The 25,159-nt window shown below is 46.9% G+C and overlaps 1 protein-coding gene across 1 annotated transcript in view; it reads right to left on the bottom strand.

Moving 5' to 3' along the window:
* MED26 (mediator complex subunit 26) overlaps positions 1 to 15,672 on the bottom strand; it is a 53,621-nt gene extending 37,949 nt beyond the window's left edge. Inside the window, exon 1 of the mRNA XM_081287854.1 lies at positions 15,239 to 15,672. Within this exon, the coding sequence (XP_081143980.1) occupies positions 15,239 to 15,310 (72 nt within the window). The 5' untranslated portion in view covers positions 15,311 to 15,672. The remainder of the gene's footprint in view (positions 1 to 15,238) is intronic.
* Between the last annotated feature and the right edge of the window lie 9,487 nt (positions 15,673 to 25,159).

Here is a 25,159-nt window from a genome sequence, read left to right on the forward strand (position 1 = left end):
GTACAAAGCATATTTTCTGAGTATTAATTACATAAACATTTTTCTGTCCATGGTCTCTGAGATCTTGTGATAATATTAATTTTGAGCATGTTCTCCACATGAGGACACTGCTTTATAAAAGCAATTTCACACATGCAAATTTCTAGTTTGATCATCCCTGTCTGTAACTGCAGCACAGAGATTTGGAAAAGTCTAGGCGTGGTTTAAACCTGACTGTGAGTTTCAACCTAAGAATCTCTTCCAAAGAAAGTGTGCATTTCCTTCCTTGAGTCTTTGATTTTGCTCCACAACCCAAGTCTTCCTGGTTTCCCCACAGGGGAGCTTTTAGAAATGAATAAAAATTATGCAACTGTTGGGTAACTGTTCATTGCTGACACTAAAGGAAAAGACTACCATTGAGAAAGAACAGCATCTTTGAAAATCAAAATTAAATATTTACATTCTCTTCCTGGGGAAAAGTGAGGAAGGGGCTTATACATGCCTATGTGATAGCATGAAATTTCCCTTGGGACACTGTTTACTTTGGTGGGATAGGAATTCTCCTTCCTTTACAGAAGACAATGCTGATGTGCAAAAATTTGATGTGATTTGTCCAAGGGCACCAGCTGAGAGACAAGAACTACAGAGATCCAAACCAAGGTCTAACTCTGAAACTCGGCACATTACATACTTTTCTTTCCTTTCCTCCCCCCCCCCCCCCCCCGTGTCCATCTTCTTTTATTTGGGGACTTCCAGTTGGTGCTAAGCCCTATTCACCAACCTACACTTAAGGGATAAGAAGATTCTCTTCTTCCCCACAAGACCAAATGGCTGGAGCCAACTTGTCTCAGAGGACCCATCATCTCAGAGACATCATGTCTAGCTGGGGAGGGAACAGCAGACCCTCTGCATACTCATGCCAGCCCAAGCACAACCTCCTCCCAACTTCTCAAGTGGAAAAACACTGCATGCCTCAAGTTCTGCACAAAGCACAGATAACTAAGGCCCTAGAAGTGCACTGTCCAACTCAGGGTGGGGTGGAAGACAGTAGCTTTACATGTACCCTCTTCTCTCTGCAGTGGGCAACAGTGGTGCCTCACTATGAAAGCCAAGGCTTTGAGAGCAGACAGAGCTGGGTCAGTTCCTAGCTGTGCAGTGGTCAGTCACTTTACCTCACCAAACCGCAGTGTCTTTATTTATAAAATGGGCTAACTCCTAGGAGAGAGAGAGAGAGAGAGAGAGAGAGAGAGAGAGAGAGAGAGAGAGTGTGTGTTAGAGTTAGAGTTGTTATTGTCCTCATTACCATTTCTGTCATGGTCAAAAGATAAAGTTCTCACAGAGTGATATCTCTAATAAAGATTTACATCAAGGATGTTAGGCACTTTGTTCATTACATGGGATTGGTCACTAGATTTAATAAGATCCAGGCCTCTCAGGCTTGGGAACAGAACTCCATCCTGCAGGTCTATTAATCACTGATGTTACATGACATTGAGGAAGACAGGGAGACAATACCAGTTCCCCCATGAGCTGAGTGACTACACAGAAGCCAGGCATTGTGACATGCACTCAAAACATCTTACACTAGCAGGTGACAACACCATCAGCTCCATGTCACAAATAGAGACTCAGGCTTGGAGACATTCAGTGATGCATTCCAAGATCACCTGGATGGAAGCAACTGAGGAGGACCAGAAGCTTCCTTCCATGCTGGGATTTGGAACCCTCTTCCAAGGGTAATTCCTGGCCTGAGGAAAAGGAAGAAGCATGTTCACCAAGACACCAGAGGTCCTGCCCAGAGCCTCAGGAATACCCAGACACAATTGAACTGGGCAACATACACAGGACAGGCTCACTGCTTACATGGATTTCACGTCAGAAGTTCTGAGAGATCCAATGCACCACGGGAGGAACACAAAGGCTGAAGTCTGGAGAGTGCCAAGCAGCCATTAAAGGAATGGTGAGCATCCTCCAGGGGACCTGCCAAGTCCAGTCATCCCAACTCAACACTCGTGAGCCTAGTGGTTGCCCTGCCCAGGATCCATTAAACCTTAATTCTTACACAAAACCTAACTCATTCTTCCCAAGTTAGGCATGACTTGGTTCCTCTATAGCTTAAAGTAAGAGATGAACATGTATCCACTGATAAACTGGTTACTGACCCTAACAGAATACATGGGCTCACTGTGCACCAGCAAGAGAAGAACCAACCCGCTCCTTGCCTTCAAGGAGAATTGCGGAAGGGGTACAATGTGTATGCCAAACAGGTTAAGACAGTGCTGTTGATAGCTTTCTCGGGATAGTTGACACTGAAGGAAAAGAAGGAAAAGGGGAAAGGAAAGTGGAAGAGAAGGAGGGAGGGTGGGCAATTAGGTGGTGGCACATGAGCAAGTCAGGATCTGATGAGCTCCTGAACGAGGCTGGAACAGGAGGGAAGAAAGAGGCTGTCTGCGCCAAAGCCTGGGGAATAACGTGCTTGAATGATTCTATCCAGACTCTTGGCTGCAACCAACTGAAAAGCCAGCTTAACTGGGAATAAATGACAAAGGAAGACAGGGGCTCACTTATTTTAAAGTTCAGGCAGAGCTTACCTCTGACTAGATGGGTCACAGGGATTTAACACTCCCCACCTTCTGGGTTGGACTGACTCCCGAGCCAGCTGTCTCCAAGCAGCAGACCCCAGTGGCAAATAGCTCACATCCTTTCCCATTTAGGTATCCCCCAACTCCACCAGTAAAGTGCTACAATTTTCACAGGGTCACCGATCCATCCCTAAATCAATCACTGACCAGGAAGATGCAGTCCCATGATTGACTACATTACTAACTATCCAATGGCACAAACTGGAGGGAGGGTAATTCTTAGGAAAACCAAGATGGCATACACCAGGAAGGCAAAAGGAACTGGCTAGGCTGCTCACCCCCATCCCTGTGCATTATTAGCTATCACAGATGTCAGTACCCAATACACTTTAGGAAAGGTACCACACTCTGTTCTCAACAGCCTTCTTAAATTGCAATATTTACATCCTCCTGAGAAAACAAAGGCAGCAAACCTAACCTTATCCAAGGTTCCAGAGTGAATAATAGAGTCAAGATTCCAATTCAGTTCTGTCCAAGTCTTCTACCAAAGAGAAAGACTATCTACCCCACCATAAGGCGCATGCAGTGGTATAAGCCTGTCATCTCAGAGACTTAAGAGTTGCCCTGGCAACTTAGCAAGACCCTGTCTCAAAATAAAAAATAAAAAGCGTGGGGATATAGCTCAGTGGTAAAGCACCCCTGGGTTTATTCCTCAGAAATGCAACACACACACACACACACACACACACACACACACACCTTACTTTTCCATTATATACCATTTAAAAAGAGCTGAGACTATCCAGTGAAGAATAGGACCCCATCAGAGGAAGTGAAACACCCCAATCTGGGTTTGACACTGGCAAAGAAGAGGTATAAAGGGAAGGACATGGACTACCCTCAGTTCTGTGCCCTCTCTGCAAGATCCAGCTTGAAGGAAAGGGGAAGCACAAGATGGCTATAGGGCGACCCACAGCTTTGTGGATAAGCATGATGGACACAGACCAACATGCTGAGGGCAGGAGTAAGAAAGGTACACTCAATTTGAAGTGAGCTGCTTGAATGCCCAACATGGGATGCATTGCTGGAAAGCCTATTACCAGGCGCCATGGAGCCAGGACTCTGAGAGCACCTGGAGAAAGCCTCTCAGGTCCAAGGAGGATTCAGAGTAGTGCTGGGCAAGGCAAAATCTCAGAGGGAAATAGACATCACTGGAAGCGGGTGTGGCAAGAACTGTAAGGCCAATGCAGCAAGATGCAAGGGACCAGGGGTCGAGTACCACTCATTAGGCTGCATCATTGCTACTTGGTTGGTTCAGCACCAACCCCATGGCAAGCACAGAACCAGGAAGACAACTTAAAGAGTGACAAACACAGAGCCAAGCATGGTGGGGCACGCCTGTAATCCCAGCAGCTCAGGAGGCTGAGGCAGGAGGATTGTGAGTTCAAAGCCAGCCTCAGCAACAGCGAGGCACTAAGCAACTCAGTGAGACTCTGTCTCTAAATAAAATACAAAATGGGGCTGGGGATGTTGCTCAGTGGTTGACTATCTCTGAGTTCAATCTCTGGTACCCCCCCCCCCAAAAAAAAGTGAAAAACGTAAGAGGCAAACTGGTGCCTTAGGACAATTCATCTGATAAAGTAAATGATGCCACTTCCTATTTCCCAACTTAGTGGAGTCCACTGCGCAGAGAGAGAAAACCTTGTCAGCTGTGTTAACACAGGAGTGGCATCCCCAGAAAGAGAAGCAGGCACCTACCCAGCCACACCCCCTAACTCCTCAAGAGGATGGCAGCATGCTCAGAGAGGTAATGCTCAAGTCTTCTACTGTAGCATCTGCTGCAAATACAACCTGTCAAACGCACCAGATTGCTGGAGATGCCCCAATCCCTTCCCACCAGAATTCTCACCCTTTCCACGCTACTGTCTGTGGTTGCCTGGGAGCACCTACTGTTAGCCTGCATAGCAGACCCTGCTTCTTCTGGAAACTTTCCAAGAATACTGCTACTTTCTTACAAGGACCCCCTCAAACCCCCTCCAAGCTGAGGCAGAGTGCTGTCCAGGAGTTTCAACTTGAGAGTTTTTTCTCTACAATTGCTTAGCCTTCAGGTCAGAACCTAGAGCTGCTGTCTCTTATATTATGTGGTTCATTTCTCTCTCTCTCTCTCTCTCTCTCTCTCTCTCTCTCTCTCTCACACACACACACACACATACACACACACACACACACGCGCACACACACACACACCTGAAGACAAAATAGACCAGTTTTTTTCCCCCCACCTCAATTTCAATCCCAAATAGCATTTTGGGAAATGGTTACACGCATTTGCAGAAAACTTGCACACACTGCAAAAGTAAAGCTGACGCTATGCTCTTCAGGATGAAGTTAGGCTCCTGCACCCAATGGCTTATTTCTCTCTTGTCACCATTTTCAAAATGTGAACTTAGATGCCTGAAAAGACACTCCTTTAAAACAGAAGTGATGGTGTAGTACCCATTCACAAACCTTTTTCTGAAAGACCAGCCTAACAGTCAACATGTGGTGTACTTCTGTCACTGCCAGCCTGCCAACATTTAAGAAAAGGGGGAACAGTCCCTACCTTTATGTGCTCATTAACCTAAGGGAAGAAGCCAGGCCCAGAAATTTAGATAGCAGCTTCTGGCTACCCAGGTTCATCAGCGGGAGGGGACACACAAGAGGAAATGGGTAGACAATCAGACCCAACCAGACCTCCTGGGCCTCAACCAGAGCCCATAAGTCTGGATAAGCTATAGCTCTTGCCTAGTTTACCCCATGCCCTGGTGGGGGGCGGGTTTGGAGGCTCATGTCACCTGACCATGCTTACCATAGTGCCTCCCCAAACAGGCCAGTTTTAGGCAGTTCTTAAGCCTCAGGAGAGATTGTCAGTCAAGGTGAAAACACCCTGCAAGATACTTGTCAGTCCATGATGAGTTCCAATTCTGCAACCCAAAAGCATCTGTGCTAAGGCAAATTAACAAAAAGGTACCCAAGGGTGACTACAGGCAAATTCAGTCTGCGGTTCACTTGGAACAAGAGCACTGAGATATCCACAGTGTGACCAAACACCAACCAAACCACCCTGTCACTTAACCCAGACCTTCCATTTCATTTGCTCCTATTTTGCCTTCTTGATGCAACTCCTCCAGGCCCAGCACTGGGCCCAACTATCTGCTGTCGATATCACATTGGAGAAATGATTAAATCAGCACCCACCCAGGGATATCAGCTCCAATATCCCATCAACTGCTAATAGGACCTTTAGGGCTCTCAGGGACAACCTCCTTAGCTAATTTAATCAAAGCCCAGCGAAGGCACAAGGGGCCTTCTGGGAAGGAGTCAGGAAGATGTTTAATGAGGATGCAGAACAACCTGAGATCAGGTCTCTGAGTGACAATCAGCTCCTTGTGTCTAAGCTATCCCACATAGCACAGGGCTATGCAACTGAATGAGCCACAGAATTAGTAAAGGAAGTGAAGACAGACGCTTTGCCTGCAACCAGCTAACCAAATGCCAAAGAAACAATGTGAGCCAATCAGCCAAAAGGGTAAACTGTTCTTATTTGATATACCTACACATCAGTACCACAGGCTCCTGCTTTCCCTCACATCAGCAGCTCAGGTTGAAGTGGCCACATCTTCCCTTCCAACGAGAACCATCAAGTAAGTGGCTACTCAGTGAGTCCATTGTGACTGGAGGTATGGGTAGGGAAGAGAAAAACATGCTATCTATACTGAAGGTCCTACCACCAGGGCCACCAGGACATGGGAAAGGACTGCCAGGCCACTGACTAGTGTCCTTGTATGGGCCCCAGTCACAAGTGCCTGAGTCCAATCAGTAACTCTCCAAATGCTGGTGTTTGCAGAGTCAAGGCCAGCCACAACCAACCACCTACAAAATCAAATTGCATACAGCACAGGAGTCACCCTGCAGTAACCATGGATGTGGCCTGGAGAAAGCAGCATCCCACATTCTGGCCTTAGCAAATGAAAACATAGAGTGTGTGTGTTCAGAAATCTCATGTTTTGTCACAAGAGCGAAAAAGGGGGCCAAGGACAGAAGGTAGAGGTAGGACCCCTTAGCCCCCATCCTTTGGCAGTACTGGGGATGGAACCCTGGGCCTTGCATACGCTAGCTAGCAAGTGTTCTACCACTGAGCCACACCCCAGCCTCAAGGCAGCATTTGAACAGTAACTCCAGGGACCACAGACTGGCAGGGAACTCAGCTCAAAGACGATCTTCTCTGTCAGGGGTAAAAGGCCAGTCAAGAGTCAAAAAGGAAAAACACCTCACACCTCTTTCTCAGCTAGTTTAAGAGGAAGCACAGAATTTTTCATGGACAGTCTGAATGTCTCTTCAAAACCCAAAGAGCTACAAAATCCAAAACTTTCTGAGCACCACAACAAGACTTAAAAATTTTGAATTTTGCATCTTTTCAGATTTCCAGGTGTTTCTGTTGTTGCATTCATGACAACCAATAGACAATGTAAAATTCCAAAATCTGAAAAACTCCCAGGATAGAGAAACACTTCTATTCTCAAGCATTTTGGATAAGGAATACTCAACCTATGCAACTTTCCTTCTAGCTTGGTTTAAAATGTCCCATAGATGAATCTGGTATAAAGATCTGGCCCAGGCAGGAAAGTGGACTACTTGCACTCCATGTACCCACAGACATCTCACAGGTGACATGGGAGGCAGCCAGTAGGTCGGCCAAATTCCAATCCCAGGTTGGTTCCTTCTAGCCCTATGTCCACTGAACCTTTTTCCTTATCAGTGCCTGCCTCCCATTTTTATATTTTGAATGCACATGAAGTACTGAATACTGCCAACACCTAGGACCTGCTCAGTTAGCAAAGATAAGCCATTTCCAGGCCAGCCTCATTCACATCGAGATCAATAAGCACATGAGTATACACATGCTGTGGAAGTTCTATACATTTGGGGAGTAACTCATGCTCCATTATTAAGAAGCCTGCAATTCCATGGAAAATGATATTGACAAGACCTGTAGTCAAGCCAGGCATGGCAGCACATGCTAATGGTAGTCTCATCTACTTGGCTGAGGCAAAAGATTGACTTAAGCCTAGGAGTTTCAGGCCAACCTGAGCAATACATGAGACCCCATCTATACACCTGCCCCTAGCAACACCAATAAACATCTGTTGTGTCAGCAGGAATGTTGAATTGTGTACTTATAGAGACTGAACTTGGGGCCTTGCACATGCTAGGCAAGAACTCTACTACTGAGCTATATCCTCAGGTCTTTTTGAGACAAGCCACCCAGTACCAGATTTAGACTCAGTGTTTCTGCCCTCATCTGTGACAACATTCCTCCCTAGTCCCTAAAATGAAGATGGAACATCTCTCTTTAGGAATGAAGAACCAATCAGATGTTACATAGGCACATAACAAATACCCAATAAAAGATAGCTGTCCACCTTACTTTACAACTGCTGCTGCCCAGCAGAGGAAACCAATGATAACGGGACTCCATGCCTACCTGATGAGTTCAGAGGGAACCTTCTGATAAGCCACTTAAAGCTTTCCAAGATTCATTTGCCTCCAATGGATGAATACAGGAAACTCTGTCGAAGTCCATGTAGCATTCAGAGGCCTTTAACCCCATCTGCCCAGCAGTCCTTGAGAAGTAAATCCCCAGAGGGCAGCTGGCACATCACCACACAATCTCTGGGAACCCAGAAGGCCCCAGAGTCCAAGGTTCTAGAGGGAGGTCCCTCCTCATCTGGTGGCCTTGGAATGTCTGAAGCCAGCTCTGACAATAATCTAGGATGTCCCCAAGTGCAGAGGGGCTTTCCTTGCAAAAATTCCCTCCTTCCCCACCCTAGGTTTACCCCTAAGGGCCACTCAGAGGGTACAATAGCACTTCAAATACTGCAAACCTTAGGGCCAGCTATTTGGGAAGCTAAGGCAGGAGGATCATTTGAGTTCAGGACTAGCAAGGGCAACAGAGAGATCCTGTCTCACAAAGCAAAAACAACAAAAACCCCCAAACCAACACCTCAAATCCATCCCATGCCCTTCACATTTTCTTGGGGGCAGATGCCTCAGTTGGACTCACAGAGCTTGACATTTGTGAGCTCCCCATTCCATGGCTAAGAGGACTACTCGATGAAATGCCAGCTATTCCTTCCAGTTCTGTTTCCCTCATACCACAGACAAACCAAGAGATGATTACTTCCACCAGCATATAGAACTTCTCATTCTGAACTCACAAATGATGGAACATTCCAGAAAGCCATTTGAGGCTCTTTAGAATGCAGAATTATGTTCAAAGACAACACAGGAAAAACAATTCCATTTAGACTCAGGAGCTACAGACCTGTCAGGCTGTCCCTGTCCCTACACTACCTCACAACGTTCACACACTCTTATTTCTGCCCTCCTCCCTGTGAGGCTCCAGGTCCATAGAGGGCAGGGTCTGGTGTCTTCAGGTCTGCATCTTCCACACTCAGCATCATAGTCACTTGCTAGAAGTCTATTCAACTACTGAGCCATCCTTTTCAGTTTTACTGCATTTCTCCATAAATAGCGTATATCCTTTGGTGATGCAGAGAACTCCATGGCCTGAAATTCACCGGGAAATACTTTTAAACAGCACACAGAACACTGGTAGGTTTTCCTTACTCAGGAAATGCCCCCCCCCCATTTCATGGGATCACCACACTGGGTCTACACATATGCTCCAAGAGTGAAAGGAGTGATTTCGGAAGGGTGCTCCAAGCACGGATGCTGGCAAGGCTACCCTGAAAAAGCACAGCCTCAGTTGCCAACTGCCAACCCACAAACTCAGTCACCTATTCTGACAACTAGCACTGGGCCCCAAAGGAACCAGGTAGACTCAGGGCAGCCCACCCTCATGAATAAAAAGAAGAAGCATGACACAGGACCTGGCTTCCAAAAGGAGGAGACAGGGAGCAGGCAGGAGGCCCCCACCACTGAGCCACAGTCTTCTAGAGGTCAAACTGTAGCCCATTCTAGATAATCCTCACAAGGACAGATAAGAACAGCAGCCCGCTGAGCCTAACCCTGAAATTGACACCATTGAGGTGTGCATCTTAAGCCTAGGAGCCAAGGTAATTATTGGTCCCTTTTTATATCTGTATCCAGGACAAACTTTCCTTTCCACAGGCTGGTCTTGGGATAGTCCTCTAGGCCTCTGGGACATCTAGCCAAGGCAACATACTCAGAAATTTCCATGAGAATAGACTGTTAAGTCCACCTTTTCAGGGACAGAATGAGTCACAAACAAGGACTTACACCTGTTTCCCAAGCCATACTTGTTACTTCCCTATTTCCTGAAGTCGGAAACAGCACACTGCTCTTCTAACACACCCGGCCATGGTATAGAAAGCAAGGACAGTAATGTCATGAATTTGGGAAACTGGGGAGATCAGGCAGAATTCTCATGCCTAGGTTTCATGTCCTCTAATATGCTTAAGAAGTCAGAATCAACAGTCTTCAATTTTATAGTTTATATGATTTCTTTTTTGGGCAGGATGCATGGCATTTTAGGTTAACATTAAAAATGCTATTGCTGGACCTGGAGTGGTGGTTCATGTTAATTCCTGCAACTTGGAAGGCTGAGGCGGGAGGAGGTTTTAGGCCAGCCTCAGCAACTTAGTGAGACCTTGTCTTAAAATTAAGAAAAAAAAAAAAAAGGTGTGTGGATGGGTGGGGGATGCTGGGGATGTGGCTCAGTAGTTAAGTACCCCTGTGTTCAATCCTTGATACCAAAAGAAAAAAAAAAAAGCTATTGCCGGACATGGTGATATACCCCCTGTAATACCAGCAACTGGGGAAGGTAAAGCAGGTGGATTCCAAGTTCAAGACCAGCCAGGGCAACTTAGTAAGATCCTGTTTCAAAATAAAAAATTAAAAGGGAATGTAGCTCAGTGGTAAAAGCACTGCTGGGTTTAATCCCCAGTACCAGGAACAAAGAAAGGAATTAATTTAAAAGTGCTATTCTTCTTCTTTTTGGGTGGTATAAGGATTGAACCCAGGGGCGCTTTATCATTGAGCCACATCCCCAGCCCTTTTTTATATTTTATATAGGGTATTGCTTAGGGTGTAAGTTGCTAAGGCTGGCTTTGAACTTGTGATCATCCTGCCTCTGCCTATTGAGCCACTGGGATTACAGGTAAGTACCCCTGCACCTGGCAAAAGTGCTATCATCCTGAAGCAGAAAGTAAAGCAAGAACACAAGACTCATGAAAAATTTCACATTGGTCACCATGATACCACTCAGGACACTCTATGACAAAGACCTTAAGATGCTCAAAAGATAGGTCACCTAGTATCCTCATCCTTCTAGATCACAGGTAAATCTAATCCAAGTTCTAATCTCATATAGGTCTTCCTTACTCAGGAAATACACCCAGCCCATGAAATCACTACATTAGATCAACACGTGTGCCCTCACAGTGAAAAGGAGCAGTATGGAAAGGGTGCTCGAAAGGCACTAGCACCCTATCAGGGCCACTATGAAAATGCACTGCCTCCCCACTTTTCTTACCAGCTCAGAATGCTGCCCCCCACTCACCATGTCTCTTCTTTTTTCCATCTCTCAACAGCAGCATGATAGTGTTTAGGGTCACAAACATTGTTATTTAATAATTCTGGGTAAGTCCCTAACTTTGAGTTGGCCACCTCGTTTTGAGCCAGTTACCTGACGTTAAGAAACAACAGCAACTTGTCCTCTTGTGGTCATGGGAGACACTCATTGAATGGCCCCTAATATTACTATAATGTTGGCTTCCACACTTGCCAAGGGGGGAGACCGGTTTTACTCCATCTCCCTTTGTAGGACTGTTGGGAGGAAGCAGAACACTCTTGCTAAGGTGCCATACAAATTAATGTAAATGTCCACTTCTCTTTAGAAATCTGTGATTTGAGAAAGTTCACACAATACACCTTATACAGTTATTTAAAACAAACAAACAAACCTCTAGAATGATTCAAGCCAGCCTCTGCTACCACTTCCAGAATCTGATCCTGGGTCTGGAATAAGTACACCAGTTCCCAGTCCTACTCTGCAGACAAGGAACCCGCAGGGCAACTGAAACAAGCAATGTCTTAACCTTCAGATTCCTAGGTAGGAAAATGACCCTTCTTGCAAGTCTTTGCAGAGCCCCTTGCTTACCTCCTTTTAGATACTGATCCCTGCAGGCTATGAGGAATAAAGGAGCTTCTGAGATTTCCTGCTCCAGAGCCTGACAGTAGGGAAGCAACAACATTGACATCAAAAGCTGTACAAGTCCCTCTTCTCTGTGCAAGTCCCTCTTCTCAGCAGAACCTTCTCTGGTCTCTCACTGCTCTAAACAGAGAGACACACACCTGCATCTAGCAAGCCCTGCCCTGTGTTTTCTTAGCTTTTCAAGGGTATGCAGTATACCCTCCACTGTCTCTGTCCAGCCATTCCTTGAAAAGCTAAGTCTTTCAACCATAACATGACATCTATGTTGCCCAGTTTTACAGAGATTTCCAGTCACCTGTGAGTCTTTCATTCTCCCCAAGTTCTGCATTAGAATATTCCACAAGTAGACTTCAGGACACATAGCAGTCACCAGGACTTTTTGGGAAAATGGAGACTCAGATATAGCTCCTAGTGTTAGGGCCAAGAAGGCTCCTAGTGTTCAGTCAGTTGAACTAGCAATGCAGAACACAAGCCTAATGCTTCCACTCTGGAAGAAGACAAGAAAAGAAACATCTCTAAGGAATCTGCATTCTATCAGGAAGACAAGGCCTGGATTTTTATGAAATAATGAGCATCTGATGCAAATGGGAACCTAATCACCTGCCAAAGAGACTTCATGGGGGGCTGTCATTTCTGTGCAAAAGTTAGACACACTACTCAACTTCACCCACAATGCACAAAAATTCAGGGGAACACGTAAAAGCACATCGCTCTTCAGAGAGATTTTCAACACCCTGGATTAACACACACAGCTAAACGTAAGGCTCCAATTATTCTGAAAAACTCTTAGATGCCTTTTGGAAAGGAGAGTGGAGGATTTACTGTATTAGAGAATGGGCAAAAATTACAAACTCTGAGTCAACTGCTATAGAAATTCAAATACTCCAGAGAATAAAATTTAGAACAAAAAAGCAGCTTCTTCCTGAGACTCCTTCAGCAAGGAGATGGTCAGTAAGTGACATTATTTTCTGTACTTAACTTTTCAGATACTTGTGGATATTAGTGGCCCAACACTGATTTTTCAAGCAACAGCTAGGTTTGTTAACCATAATTGCATGCCCATAAAGGTAAGCATTACATGACACAATTCTCTGTTGCTTCTCTCAGAAGACATTTAATTTTAGTGTTGGCTCTTCAACACTGTCCCCGTTTTTTTTTTTTTTTCTTCCCTTCTTCCTTTTCTCCGTGAACATTTTAAATATGTGTCAATTACCCTGTGCTGGAGTTCATAAGTGGGCAAGGCTGAGAAGAGAACTGTGTGCTAGCACTCTTTTCTCACTGAGCCTAAAGAAATCCAAGAGAAACTGCAGAGAAAGACACTCTGGGCTCTTGGGTCTCCTCCGCCAACAACCGTGGACAATCCAAACCCTCTGACCTCCTACTGTTCACTCAAAGTCATGCTCCTGTCAAATGGCACTTAACTATCTTCACAGATGGTCCTACAATGGCAGCATTTAAAGGAGGCACTTTTCTCACTGCTCACAAAGAAACAATTTTCCAATTCCATCTACCACCCTTAGGTTAGTAGAGTCTGACCCACACTTATCATTAGAGTCCCCCCAATTAAGCCATATGACACGGGAATTCCATATCACGAGACATATCCATGGATCTATACAAATTTAACATTTTTGTCCATGCAAAGACACAGGAAATTAAGGTTTGTTTCCTCCTCCTCCTCTCCCTTTCCAACTCTAGGGACCCTTTAGGTTAGAGTCTTACACAACACTGAAATCCCTGAGGTCACTGCTTCACCTAATCTACAACATCATGACTGCATGTCAAAGTATCTTCAGATCCCAAGGCTCTCCTAGTTGGCATTAAGGGTCAATGCTAATGTTTCAGGTCTCACAGTCTCAAAAAAGGTAGCAAGCACATGAAATTCAAGAAATCACACTGCTGGCTCCAAGAAAGCAGCAAAAGTCACCAAGTCCTTTCCCACGTCACTTGTTTCATCCCTTAATATTTCAATCTTGGAACTGCAGTAGCACCAGTTACTGCAAAAAGGACCTTCCAGAAGGTTTTATATAGCCTGTGCCTACTCCACCCCCAAAGTCATAACAAAAATGTCTGTAACATTTGTTAAGACAATTACCATCAAGTCAATCTTAATGGGGCCTGAAGACGAGGAATAAGAGAATTACTAAGACACAGCAACCACGACCTTACAAAGATCATAACCCTTCAATTTCTACCAAGACTGAACAAATCAAAGTGAATTATTCCAAAAACACCAGAGTAAAGCACACTGCTAAGAATAATCAGCAAACTCATGTGAAGGAAAAGCAAAAGCTCGTCTAGTGAGAGAAACCTGAGTTACCTGGCAAGGCCCAAGACAATTTTTTCTTCCATCTCCAGCATGTTAAAAAGTGATCTCAATGGCCACTTCCTGGTCTCCAAGTAAATGCCTGGATACCACTGCATCTTCCTATTGCCCTGCTCCTGCCACAGGGAAAAAATGGCACCTATTGCCAACAAAACCTTGGCGAAAGTATGAAAACATGCTAAGTTTTTCCCTGCACTATTGGAAGGAAGAGGGAGAGGTACTTCTATAAACAGTAGCCTTAGCAATGGGGCACCTGAGAAAGTGACCCCCTGGAGTTAACCCTGAAGGGGTCCACAAACCACCAGGCTAAGACCCCAAGTTGGGGTAAGAAACGATGGAAGCAGAGTTCTTGGGTGAATGGGAGAGAGAACAATCATCTCTAATTCACCACCAAAAAGCCAACCTCTGGCTTGGTCAGGGACGCAATGAGCACTCAGGCCCAGAAAGACAACAGGAAGGATCCCACCCGCCCCAGAATCATCTTTCTTAGGTAGTGACCTCAAGAGGGATTTGGCAAAGGTATGTCTAGTCTCAGAACGGAGAAGGAGGTCTCTCTCAAGGGGCCCTGGGCGCCCAGCTAGGGGTAGAGCAGGCGGGTGTTCCCTCCGAAGTCAAGAAGGTGCTTCTAGTCGGGAAAAGAGAAAAAGGACTTCCCTGATCACCCAGAAAGCCGAGACACGGGAGGCACAGGCTCCCCGAGTCATACCCCGGACACCAGTTGCTTCGCAGTCTTCCTTCCTCCCCTCCCCCCCGCCGGGAAGGCTTCCCGGGGGTCTCGGGTCCCGGGGGTAGGGCAAGGCAGGTGAGCTCCGTCAGGAGCAACCAGGGTCGTAGAGCTGAAGCAGAAGGAAAGGAAAAGCTCTGGCCTCAGTCTTTATCTGCCCCCTTCGCTGAGGCCGCACGGAAGCCTCGGCCTCACGTACCGAGAGCCGCCGGGTTACCCGACTTGCCCTGGGCCCGGGCCTGGGGAGCGAGAGACCGGGATGGCAGCGCCTTTCGGAGGGAGAGGGGCTCAAGGCGAGTCCCCTGAAGCCCTACGGGCGAGGGGCACGGGGAGGGGGAGGGTCCCGGGCCCACGCGGCCTCCGTCCCGGCTTGCGCGGTGGGTACTTACGTTGCTCTGGGAGTCGATGGCCTGCAGCAGCCGGTCCCTGATCTGCTGCGGAGACGCCGGAGCCGCTGTCATTGCCTGGGCGAGGCGGGGGGGAGCGGCCGGGCCAGCGGGCGGGCGGGCTGAGGCGGGGGACGGGGGTCACTCACTCTCCGGCCTCCGGGAGCGGAGCCGCATGTTCCCCGCGGCGCCGGGGTAGGTGGGGGCGCGCGGGGTGGCGGAGAGGGGAGCCGGGGCCGGGGGTCGGGCCCGGGCCGCCGCCGCCACCGAAGGAGGAGGAGGAGCCGCCGGAGCCGCCGCTGCCGCCGCCTCGAGAACCAAACTCCAGTGAGCTGCCCCCGCGCGGAGCACTCTGGGTAACCCGCGCCGCACGCAGCGTCGGCGCCACGCTGAGGAAGTTGGGAGATAGGGCGGGCGGAGACGCCAGGCCTGGGCGGGGCCGCACACGCGCCACGCCCCTCTCTTCCGCGCACGCGCGCGCAGGCGCATTGGCCCAGCCGCGCCGCCCCGCTCCGCCGCCCGGTCAAGGGAGCCGTTGGGAGGCGGTTGGGCGGGACAACGGCCACTGCCCGGAGGCCCCACCCCTGTCTGGGCTAGGTGGGCGGAGCTTTCAGACGCAAACGCGCGCGCGGAGCCCTTAAACCCAGACCCTCCAGAAGGCCGCCTGAGGTACGTGGGGAGGAAAATTCCCCCTCGCGAGAGCGAACCTTCTCAGTGAGTGAGTCGCGGGGCGAGTATCGTGCAAGAGAGAAGCTGCCAAATTTTCCGAGCCCGGGGTTCCTGGGACCGAGGGGACTCGGCGTCCGCACTGCTTCTGCTCGCTGAGGGGTCATCGGAGGATCTCAGCCGGCGCGGTCGCCTCTACGTCTCCAGGGGAACGGGCGCGGAGCGGGGTCTGCATGCCCACGCGCCCCCGGGCCGCGAGTAGAGGAGGAAGCTCTGGCGGGAGCTGTCATCCCAGCTGAGACGCCCAAGAGCCCGCGGAGCACACCCGTCGGCGGGCGGTCTCAGCGCCAGCGCCCGGGGCGCTCGGGCAGGAGCGTTCTGTCGTAGACTGGCGCCATCCCTGGTATCTACCCGCCGACCCCGGAGCTCCCCTGCCCCGGGTTCTTCAGCCATTGCCGACGACCCGGAGGGTGAAGGGCAGAACGGCCGCCCCATGGAGAATCCCTGGTTTTCAAGACCATTCAAGCATCCTGCTTGACGAGGAGATGTGGAAAGCCGAAACCCTTATTCTCCGAACCAAACATTTAATAGGAGGAAATCGAGGACCAGGCCAAGGTCACCCGGAGCCTTAGGTCAGACCCACGAGGGCTGAAGTCAAGTCTAAGGGCTTCCCAGCCTCCTCCCCGTAGTGCAGGCTCTATCTGCCGCCTCCCCTCCGAGAGCTGTTGGAACTGCTGTTAGCAGAAGGGGGAAAGGCAGGCTCGGTGGGGATTACTCGTGGCCTCGGGAGAAATGACTTTTTTCGTTGTTACCGGAAGACCTAGATGTAAAACAGGAGGGAGACGGCTAATGAGAACCACGTGTCTCGTTGGAACTGCAGGACACCTGTTAATCTTGCATTTGTCATGCTTCTGGGAAGCATTTTTATTTGCAAAAACAGCTACTTTTGCACGTGGCGGCTGTTGCTTGTTTCTGCACATTTTAAAAGTTTTACATCACACTTGTAGGAAAAATAAACATGAACAAAATACTTCTCTATTTGATTTACTCGCTCTCTTTGCCCTGGAATGAGGTGCTTTGTGTACATGGTCCAAGTTGGAAACTGGCCCATTTGGAGATATTCTTTTATCTCACTTCAGATAAGCAAAATAAACAAGTTCTTTCCCAGTCATATTCCAGTCTTATCTCTTAATTTCTACTCAGGTGCACATCTTTTAGGTCAAGGATTACATAGAAATGAACAATTTGTTTTGCATGGTTCAGGCTGTTTTAAGAAAAAGCTAGAAAACAACTTACCTGATTTTTAAAAAGGTTTTTAATACCTTTAGTTTCATGTGGTGCTGGAGATTGAACCCAGTGTCTCACACATGTTAGGCAAGTGCTGTCTGTCCCCCTGAACCTCAGCCCTGGCCCCTTAAAAAGGTTTTTAAACTAAGAAGCAGGTGTGGGTGCAACTCAGTGGTAGAGTGCTTGCCTAGAATGTGTAAGGCCCTAGGTTCAAGCTCCAGCAAACAAACCAAAACAAAAAACTAGGCATTAAATTGTATTCCATGAGGGCACTGGCTCATTTCAGAATTCCCAGTAGATGGAAAAGTTCTTAATATTTGTGGAACAGCTGGGTGCAGAGATATACACCTTTTTTTTTAATTTTTATTGGTTGTTCAAAACATTACATAGTTCTTGATATATTTCACACTTTGATTCAAGTGGGTTATGAACTCCCATTTTTACCCCGTATACAGGAGATATACACCTTAATCCCAGATACTCAGGAAACCCAGGCAAGAAGATTGCAAGTTCAAGGCCAGCCTTTTTGTTTCTAAGGGCTGAAGTTCAGCTCAGTGGTAGGGCACCCTTGGATTCAATCCCCAGTACCACATCCCCCCCCACACCAAAAAAAAAATGTGGAATAAGGGATATTTCATCAGATACACCCCAGGCATATGCATGCATTTTATTTCCACAGATCCAGTAACACTGTGGGTCTTTAATATTCCTTCAATGGTATCTTTTATAAAATGTTAACAAATCTTCATATACATATAAGGATACACATAGACACAGGTAGATATATATGGTTTTATTTCACAATTAACAGAGAATAGCGAGACTATAACTATAAACAGCCAATAATGGGCATCTTAACAAGTTAGCAGCTTCTGTTAAAGTCCAAGCTAGGCGCTGCAGTCCACCTAGCCAATCTTCTGCTCCTATGAAGACACCTGAAATGGCTCCTATCAGTTATGCAAAGGCAGAGCATGCCATAAAGCCTCTTGCTGAAATAGTTGTCAATGACAAATGATAGCCCCTCTGACAGCTCCACTGTCCTAAAAGCACAAGATCATTTGTGTTTTTAACATCCTTGAAAATCTGTCTCACCTCAAAAGTGGCCTCCTTCCAGAGAGAAAGGGAGAGGACATGGCTGAGTCCACAACTTCTCTTGCCATGAGAAGCAGGGAAAGTTAGTTTTAGGCAGCACTGCACAGGGCATCTTCAGTCAAGCCTGAGAGGGAGACAGTGGGCTCTTTTTCCCCTTAACACTCTGCTGTGACCCAAGCAGGAACCTGGGCATACAAGGGCATCACGGAGGGGAGAAGCGAGCAGTAGGAAGGCTCCACCACCCCCACAACCTTATTGGACCATCTTCAACAGTGGCACCACGTGGTGTGATGGAACAACAGCAGGAATGTGTTCACCAGACTTTTATACAGAAGCAAGCCCCTGGGTGACAGGCCATTTCAAGATCAAGCCACTGGACTTATCCCAGTAAGGGATGTGAGGGCTCCAGTGATTAACAGGAAAAACAAAACTGACAAAATCAATCATCTACTTTGGCCCATTCATTTGCTGAGTTGGGTGGGGATTTTTAAAACACCTTTTCTCATTTATTAACTCATTCAACCACATAATTTCAGAAGCACCTAAAGATGGGTGTACGGAGTTCTGCTTGGTTCTGCAGTTAGTCCTATTTACTGTAAAAGTGAACGCAGTTTTAATTGGTTTTGATTAACACTGAAGTGTCTGCTACTTATCTCCAAGTAAAGGGGACACAAAGGCACTTACAGTCTGCTCTTAAAGTTCTAGTTTTGAAGCCAAGCACTGGAACCAAGTTGAGTCCATTAACACAATACTGTGATTTTTCTATACAAGGAAAGTACTCCTGGAACACCACGCAGGGAAAAAGTCATTCTGAACAGCAGAACCAGGAAAGATGTTTGATAAGGAGATAGCACTTCAACTGAGATACTGCAGTATGTTCATATCCTCTGATCTGTTGTTTCACAGGTTCTAAAAGTTTTTCCTAAGGAAGCAATCACAGAAGACGAATGTGGCGTGTACAAGAAGTTCATGGCAGCACTGTTTACAGGAGCAAGAGATTAGAAGCAACCTAAGTGTCCAGTAATGAGGGAGTATAAACGGACTGAGGGTCAATTCAACATCAAGGGAAAGTTATGGGCTGGAAACTGGAAGAGGCCACAGGGAGTCTTCTGGGTGCTGCAACACTCTAGACCTCAACCTGGGCCGTGGTCTCCTGAGGCATGTACATGTAGATTGGCCAGCCGTACAACGCTGTAAAGTGAACCCAAGGTTGGGTGGAGCTCAGCAGAAAAGTGCTTGTCTAGCATGCCTGAGCCCTGGATTCCACCCTCACCTCCGCAAAAAAGAAAAAATAAAGTAAATCTCAAAAAGTAAATAAAAGGAAACACACACACACATATGCACACGTGTATTTGTGAGAATCAGCCATTAAAAACCAGTACTGAATAGCATAAAGATGGATGAGATTCTCCAAATTTAATTTAAAAAAATGATCAAATGAAGTATATTAACTACATACATTATGATCTTAATTTTAGTTTTATTAAAATTATACACACAAACACACACTTATGCATGTGATACACAGAAAGAATACTAGGAGAAAGGAAACCTAAATATTATAGTTGTTCTCTCTGATAAGTAGAAGGACAAATTTTTCTCTTACACTTTTCCCTGGAGTATCCTATTTTCTAGAAGGAACATGTAACTGCCTTCTAGCCATCCTGTTAAGTGCTGGGATAGTTCCCATCTTCAGAAGCCTTTACAGTTCTCACTGCCTGACCGATCATTGTCACTGGCTAATCTGCAGTGAGCCCATAATCCCCGAGACACTGGTGATGGATTTGCTCTCAGGCTGGCGACTAATGGATGAAGATCGAAGTCCCACAGTTTATCTTTGCCTTACTGCCCCAGTTTGGTATCATGATTTTTAGTGAAAAGGAGTAAAAACAGGGAATTACATTTATTGAGCACCTATACTGCCTTAAGGTCCATGGTAAGGACTTTACATGAAGACCCTGATGAAACCACTCTGGATAAGCAAGTCCTTTTATCAGACCCCCTCAACTCCGGACTGGGCATGTGACTCCCTTTAGCCAAGAGAATGCAGCACACACCATACTCTGCTTGGTCCAGGTTAAAACCTTAAGAAGGTCTGGCAGTTACCATGTGACTCATAATTTCATTCCTAGAATCTTCCAAGAAAACTGAAAATGAACATTCACATAAAAACTGGTGTGTGTACATGTTCACAGCAGCACTATTCATAATAGCCACCAAGTGCAAATATCCCCAATCCCATGAACAGATTAATGAGTAAATGTCTACATATCCACACCATGGAATATTATTTGGCCCATAAAAAGGAATAAAGCACTGATACAGACCACAATTTGGATGAGTCTTAAAAACACGATGCTGAGTGAAAGAAGCCAGACACAAAAGGTCACAAAGTGTATGATTCCATCTGTAGAAATGTCCAGAACAGGCAAATCCATAGAGACATAAAGCAGATCAGCAATTGCCAGGAATTGGGGAAAGCAAACTGGGAGAGACTGCCAATAGGGTTAGGGTTTCTTTGGGTGGGACGTCATAAAAATGTTCTGGATTTATCATAGTAATGGTTGCCCATCATCGTAAATGTACCCCAAATAACTGAAATATGCACTTTTAAACAGGTGAACTACATGTGAATTTTACCTCATTAAAACTGTCAAAGAAAAAAAATGATAAAAAGGAAGAGGTGGCCTGGCAGCTTCTGCTTTTGCAGTTTTGGAGCACCAACCTGGCCAGGTTGGTCCAACATGGCCAAGTGCCAGATGTGTGAGTTGACAAGTCCCCCGACCCACCCCAATGGACACCATGTGCCCTGTCCCTACTGCACCCTATCCAGTTTGCCGGCTCACAGAGCTGTGACCAAATACTTGTGGTCTGAAGCCTCTGAATGCTGCAGCATCTGTTATTGCTGCACTACATAACCAAACAACTGCCATTATTATTATTATTATCATCATCATCTTGAGGGGGGTGGTCTACTTTGTTCAAGTGTCCTGGGCTCAAGCGATCCTCCCAAGTAGTTGGACTACAGGAATAACATGAGCGTTCCAAGCCTCAGGTTACACGTAAGGGGGAGCCTGAGGCCAGAGAGGAGACTCACCCAAGGTCACTCAGCTCCCCACTGGAGCTGGACACCTCGCCAGATCCTTCCATTTCCATGTGCTCAGCAGCCTGTGTGTAGCACTTCATGCCTGGTCATCTGTCCCATGGGTTTTTCTCCTTCTGTGAACCTAACCTGGCCTGAATCTTGTCTGATGGGCGGTACACACACTTCTAGGCAGCTCTTTCTGACACGGGAATTAAATCTTTTTTTCCCCCTGCTTCTCAGGGGTCTTCCATTTCATCTTGCCTAAGCCCTCGCTATGAGGTCCTTGTCACAAGCCAATGTGCATCGCATCATGCACGCGCGTGCCATCCACCTGTGCTCCCTGGGTTTCCCGCCTGTCTTCTTCCTCACCACCCCTGAGTTATTCTCTCCACACCTGCCATCTGGGCATCCAAGGGATCTGCTTCTCAGATCACTCATGTGGGCTGGATTTGGGACAGGACAATAAGTCCAGCCCAGAAGTCAGAGTTTCCAAAATCTGCAGATGTTCAGGTCCCTTCTAAAAAACAGCACGGTATTTGCACAGAACCTCTGCACATCCTCCTGTGGAGTCTAAACCACCTCTAGGTGACTTGTAATGGCCACTAAAATGTAAATGCTGTGTGCATGGTTGTTATCCTGCACTGCTTAGGGAACATGTGCCGCAGTCTGGCTGGGCACAAAATCACGAGCCACTCACAGCTTTGTAGATTCAAACAGCAATTCTTTATTCCCGAACTCACACCGGCCCTCTACAAAACACATTCTGGGGAAATTCACGTTCTGGGCAAAATTCACGTACTCCACCAGACTCTAATCAGCAGGATACGCCCTATTCCCCCCCCACCAGGGTACACCTTAAACCTGGAACCGCCCTAAACCCAAGGAGCTGGATACTCCCTAAAACCTGATCCGCCCTAAACCCGGATCTGCCCTGGTCCTTGAGCAAGGTCACCTTACTCAAGCATACATGCAATGTCACAGCGAATGTCCAAGGCAAGTCCATTTCCAGGAGTCCTTCCTCTAAGCAACATGGGGTACGCTGACAAGGAAGTTTCGATGCGTCATTCCTACTTGGCAATGGCTCTCAGCAAACATGGAAAAGGAAAAAAGTCTAGGTGTGTTCAGTAAGATACACAATCTTTTTCCTAATTATTTTTGATCCAGTTGGTTGAATCCATGAATGCAAAGAGCCACTGTGCCCAGTCCTGAGCCAGACTCTGAACCAAACCAGGTATAAGCCATTTCCCCAAAGAGCTAAAGACAAGGGCCGAGGGGCTGGTGTTGAAAGCCAACCAGGACACAGGAAGAAGGGCAGAACGGGTAGAAGCAACACTAAAAGACCCCACAGGACCAGTGGAACTTTCTAGGAACAAAGGCATGAGGTATCCAAACATAGGGAAACACCAAAGATACACCAAAGAAGGATTTCCAAAAACAAACCACAAGCCAGCAGGGTTATCTGATGGTATCCATGGGGGATGGTTCCAGGACTCCCTGTGGACACCCAAATCCATAATTGCTCACATCCCTTCTATAAAATGATGTAGTACTAGCACAGGAACCATACCTGTCCTCCTGAATATTTTATACAATCTCTAAGTGACTTAGAGTAGCTAATAGAATGTAAATGCTAAATACATAGTTGTGATACTGTATTACTTAGGGACTGAAAAGAAAAAACACCTAGGCATGTTCAGGATATACACAATTTTCCTCCCAGTTTTGGTTGGTTGAATCCACAATGTGGAGAGCCACCCACACCTGGTCTTGAGCCACCTCCTCACAAAGAGACTGCCGTACAAAGAGGAATGACAACACCCCCCCAAACCTCTCAGCAAGACAGGGGCAGGGCAAGGCTCCATCACAGAGGCTCTCTACAATCCTGAACTCCAAAAGCTCCATAAGCTCAAAATATTTTTGTTAAGTTTGAAGGAAACTCAATTAATGGCAAAGTCTGTGCTGAGGCTATTTGCAGTCTTCACTTCCCAACTATGTGAATGTCCAAATGTTTTGTTAGAAAATATGATGCTTTGATGACAGCACAACCCAGGTCCCATGAGATGAGACACAGAATATACAAGCTAAGCATCCCTTATCCAAAATGCTTGGGACACAAATATTCTGGATTTCATGATAAAATATCTTGGGGACAGACCCAAGTCTAAAACCAAACTTCATTTACATTTCCTACACATCTTACACACATAGCCTGAAGGTAATTCTACACAAGATTTTTTAAAATTTCATGAATGAAACAAAGTTTCATGGAATGATTTTTCCTCTTGTGACGTCACATTGGCGCTCAAAATATTTTGAATTTTTTGGACACACAATGGACGCTGCTCAAAAACCAGGGAAGCTCTGCACTCAGAAATGGCCTCCTGCCTCCAGCTTTAGAAGAGGCCTCACCAGTCAGTGGCGTCTCCCAAAGACCTCCTGTGTGCTGGGCACGTTCTGAGTGCCTTCCCCTAGCTCACAGGATCTGTGTCATCAGTCAAATGGTGTGAACCCATATAATGGGACGCAGAGACCCGCGCCAAATACTCTACACTTGCAGGTGGGGAAGCAGTGGCATAGGAAGTAGAGAAGGGTCAGGAGAACCCGGATCTTGCCAACTCCACTGATGACTCTCACAACTTTGGGTAAGTCACCTCCCTGGACCTGGTTTCAACTTCCTCACTGAAAACACTGAGATGGCACCAATACTCCTAGCACGTTAGGTATGCCAAAGGGTAGAGGAGGCATACAAAAAGCAGGGGCACAGGAGGAGTTCTGTTTGTTCTAAGAGAGGAAGTGAAATTCCAGACAGACCCCCACCCTGCCTCTGCCCAACACACACACACACACACACACACACACACACACACAACCAAGCCATTCACCAAAGTTTCCCTATGCCCTTCCTGGGCCCGAATCACCCTGCAGTATGCTCTCCAACGCCATGAACTTGTCCTCAGGTAAGAGTCTGATAAAACCAGGGAGCCACCACCACCTCCCCACAGTCCCCTCTCCCCACACAGTTCTGAAACTTCAGTTCACTTTCTATGAACTGGAATGTTGGCCCAAGGCTAAATACTTTTGTCTTATCTCAGCAAATTTTACAAGGCGAGGTAAGGAGACATGAGCAAGCAGATGAAGATTCCTTGAGGGGCTGAGGATGTGGCTCAAGCGGTAGGGCGCTCACCTGGCATGCGTGCGGCCCAGGTTCGGTCCTCAGCACCACATACCAACAAAGATGTTGTGTCCGCCGAGAACTAAAAAATAAATATTAAAATTCTCTCTCTCTCTCTAAAAAAAAAAAAAAAAGATTCCTTGAATTTGAAAAGGGTCTAGGCAATGCACACTCATGAAGATTCAACTGCACTTGTCCCTGAGAGCAACCCAAGCTCTGTGGTGTTAACTCCCAGGGACACAGGAAAGGATGAATGTCTACAAAGTCTATTCGTCTTTTTCTTTTTTTTTTTTTGCGGTGCTGGGGATGGAATCCAGAGCCATGCACATGCAAGGCAATTGCTCCAGCCACATATCCAGCCTTTTTGTTTTGAGACAGGGTCTTGCTAAGTTGCCCAGGCTGGCCTTGAACTTTCAATTGTCTGGTCTCAGTCCCCAAGCCTGAGGATTACAGGCGTGCACCACCGCGTCCAGCAAGACGTGTTCTTAAGTAGGGAAGAGTCAGGATTAGAGATAGGGCACTATAAAAAAGACTGCACAAGCCACTGCTGGCTTGGAATATGGAGGAAACAGGCTGTGGATCAAGGAGGAAGGCACCTGTGGCAAGATAAGGAAACAGACTC

Source organism: Spermophilus citellus (genome assembly GCF_964194105.1).
Source record: "Spermophilus citellus genome assembly, chromosome: 3".
In the NCBI taxonomy this organism is placed as follows: domain Eukaryota; kingdom Metazoa; phylum Chordata; class Mammalia; order Rodentia; family Sciuridae; genus Spermophilus; species Spermophilus citellus.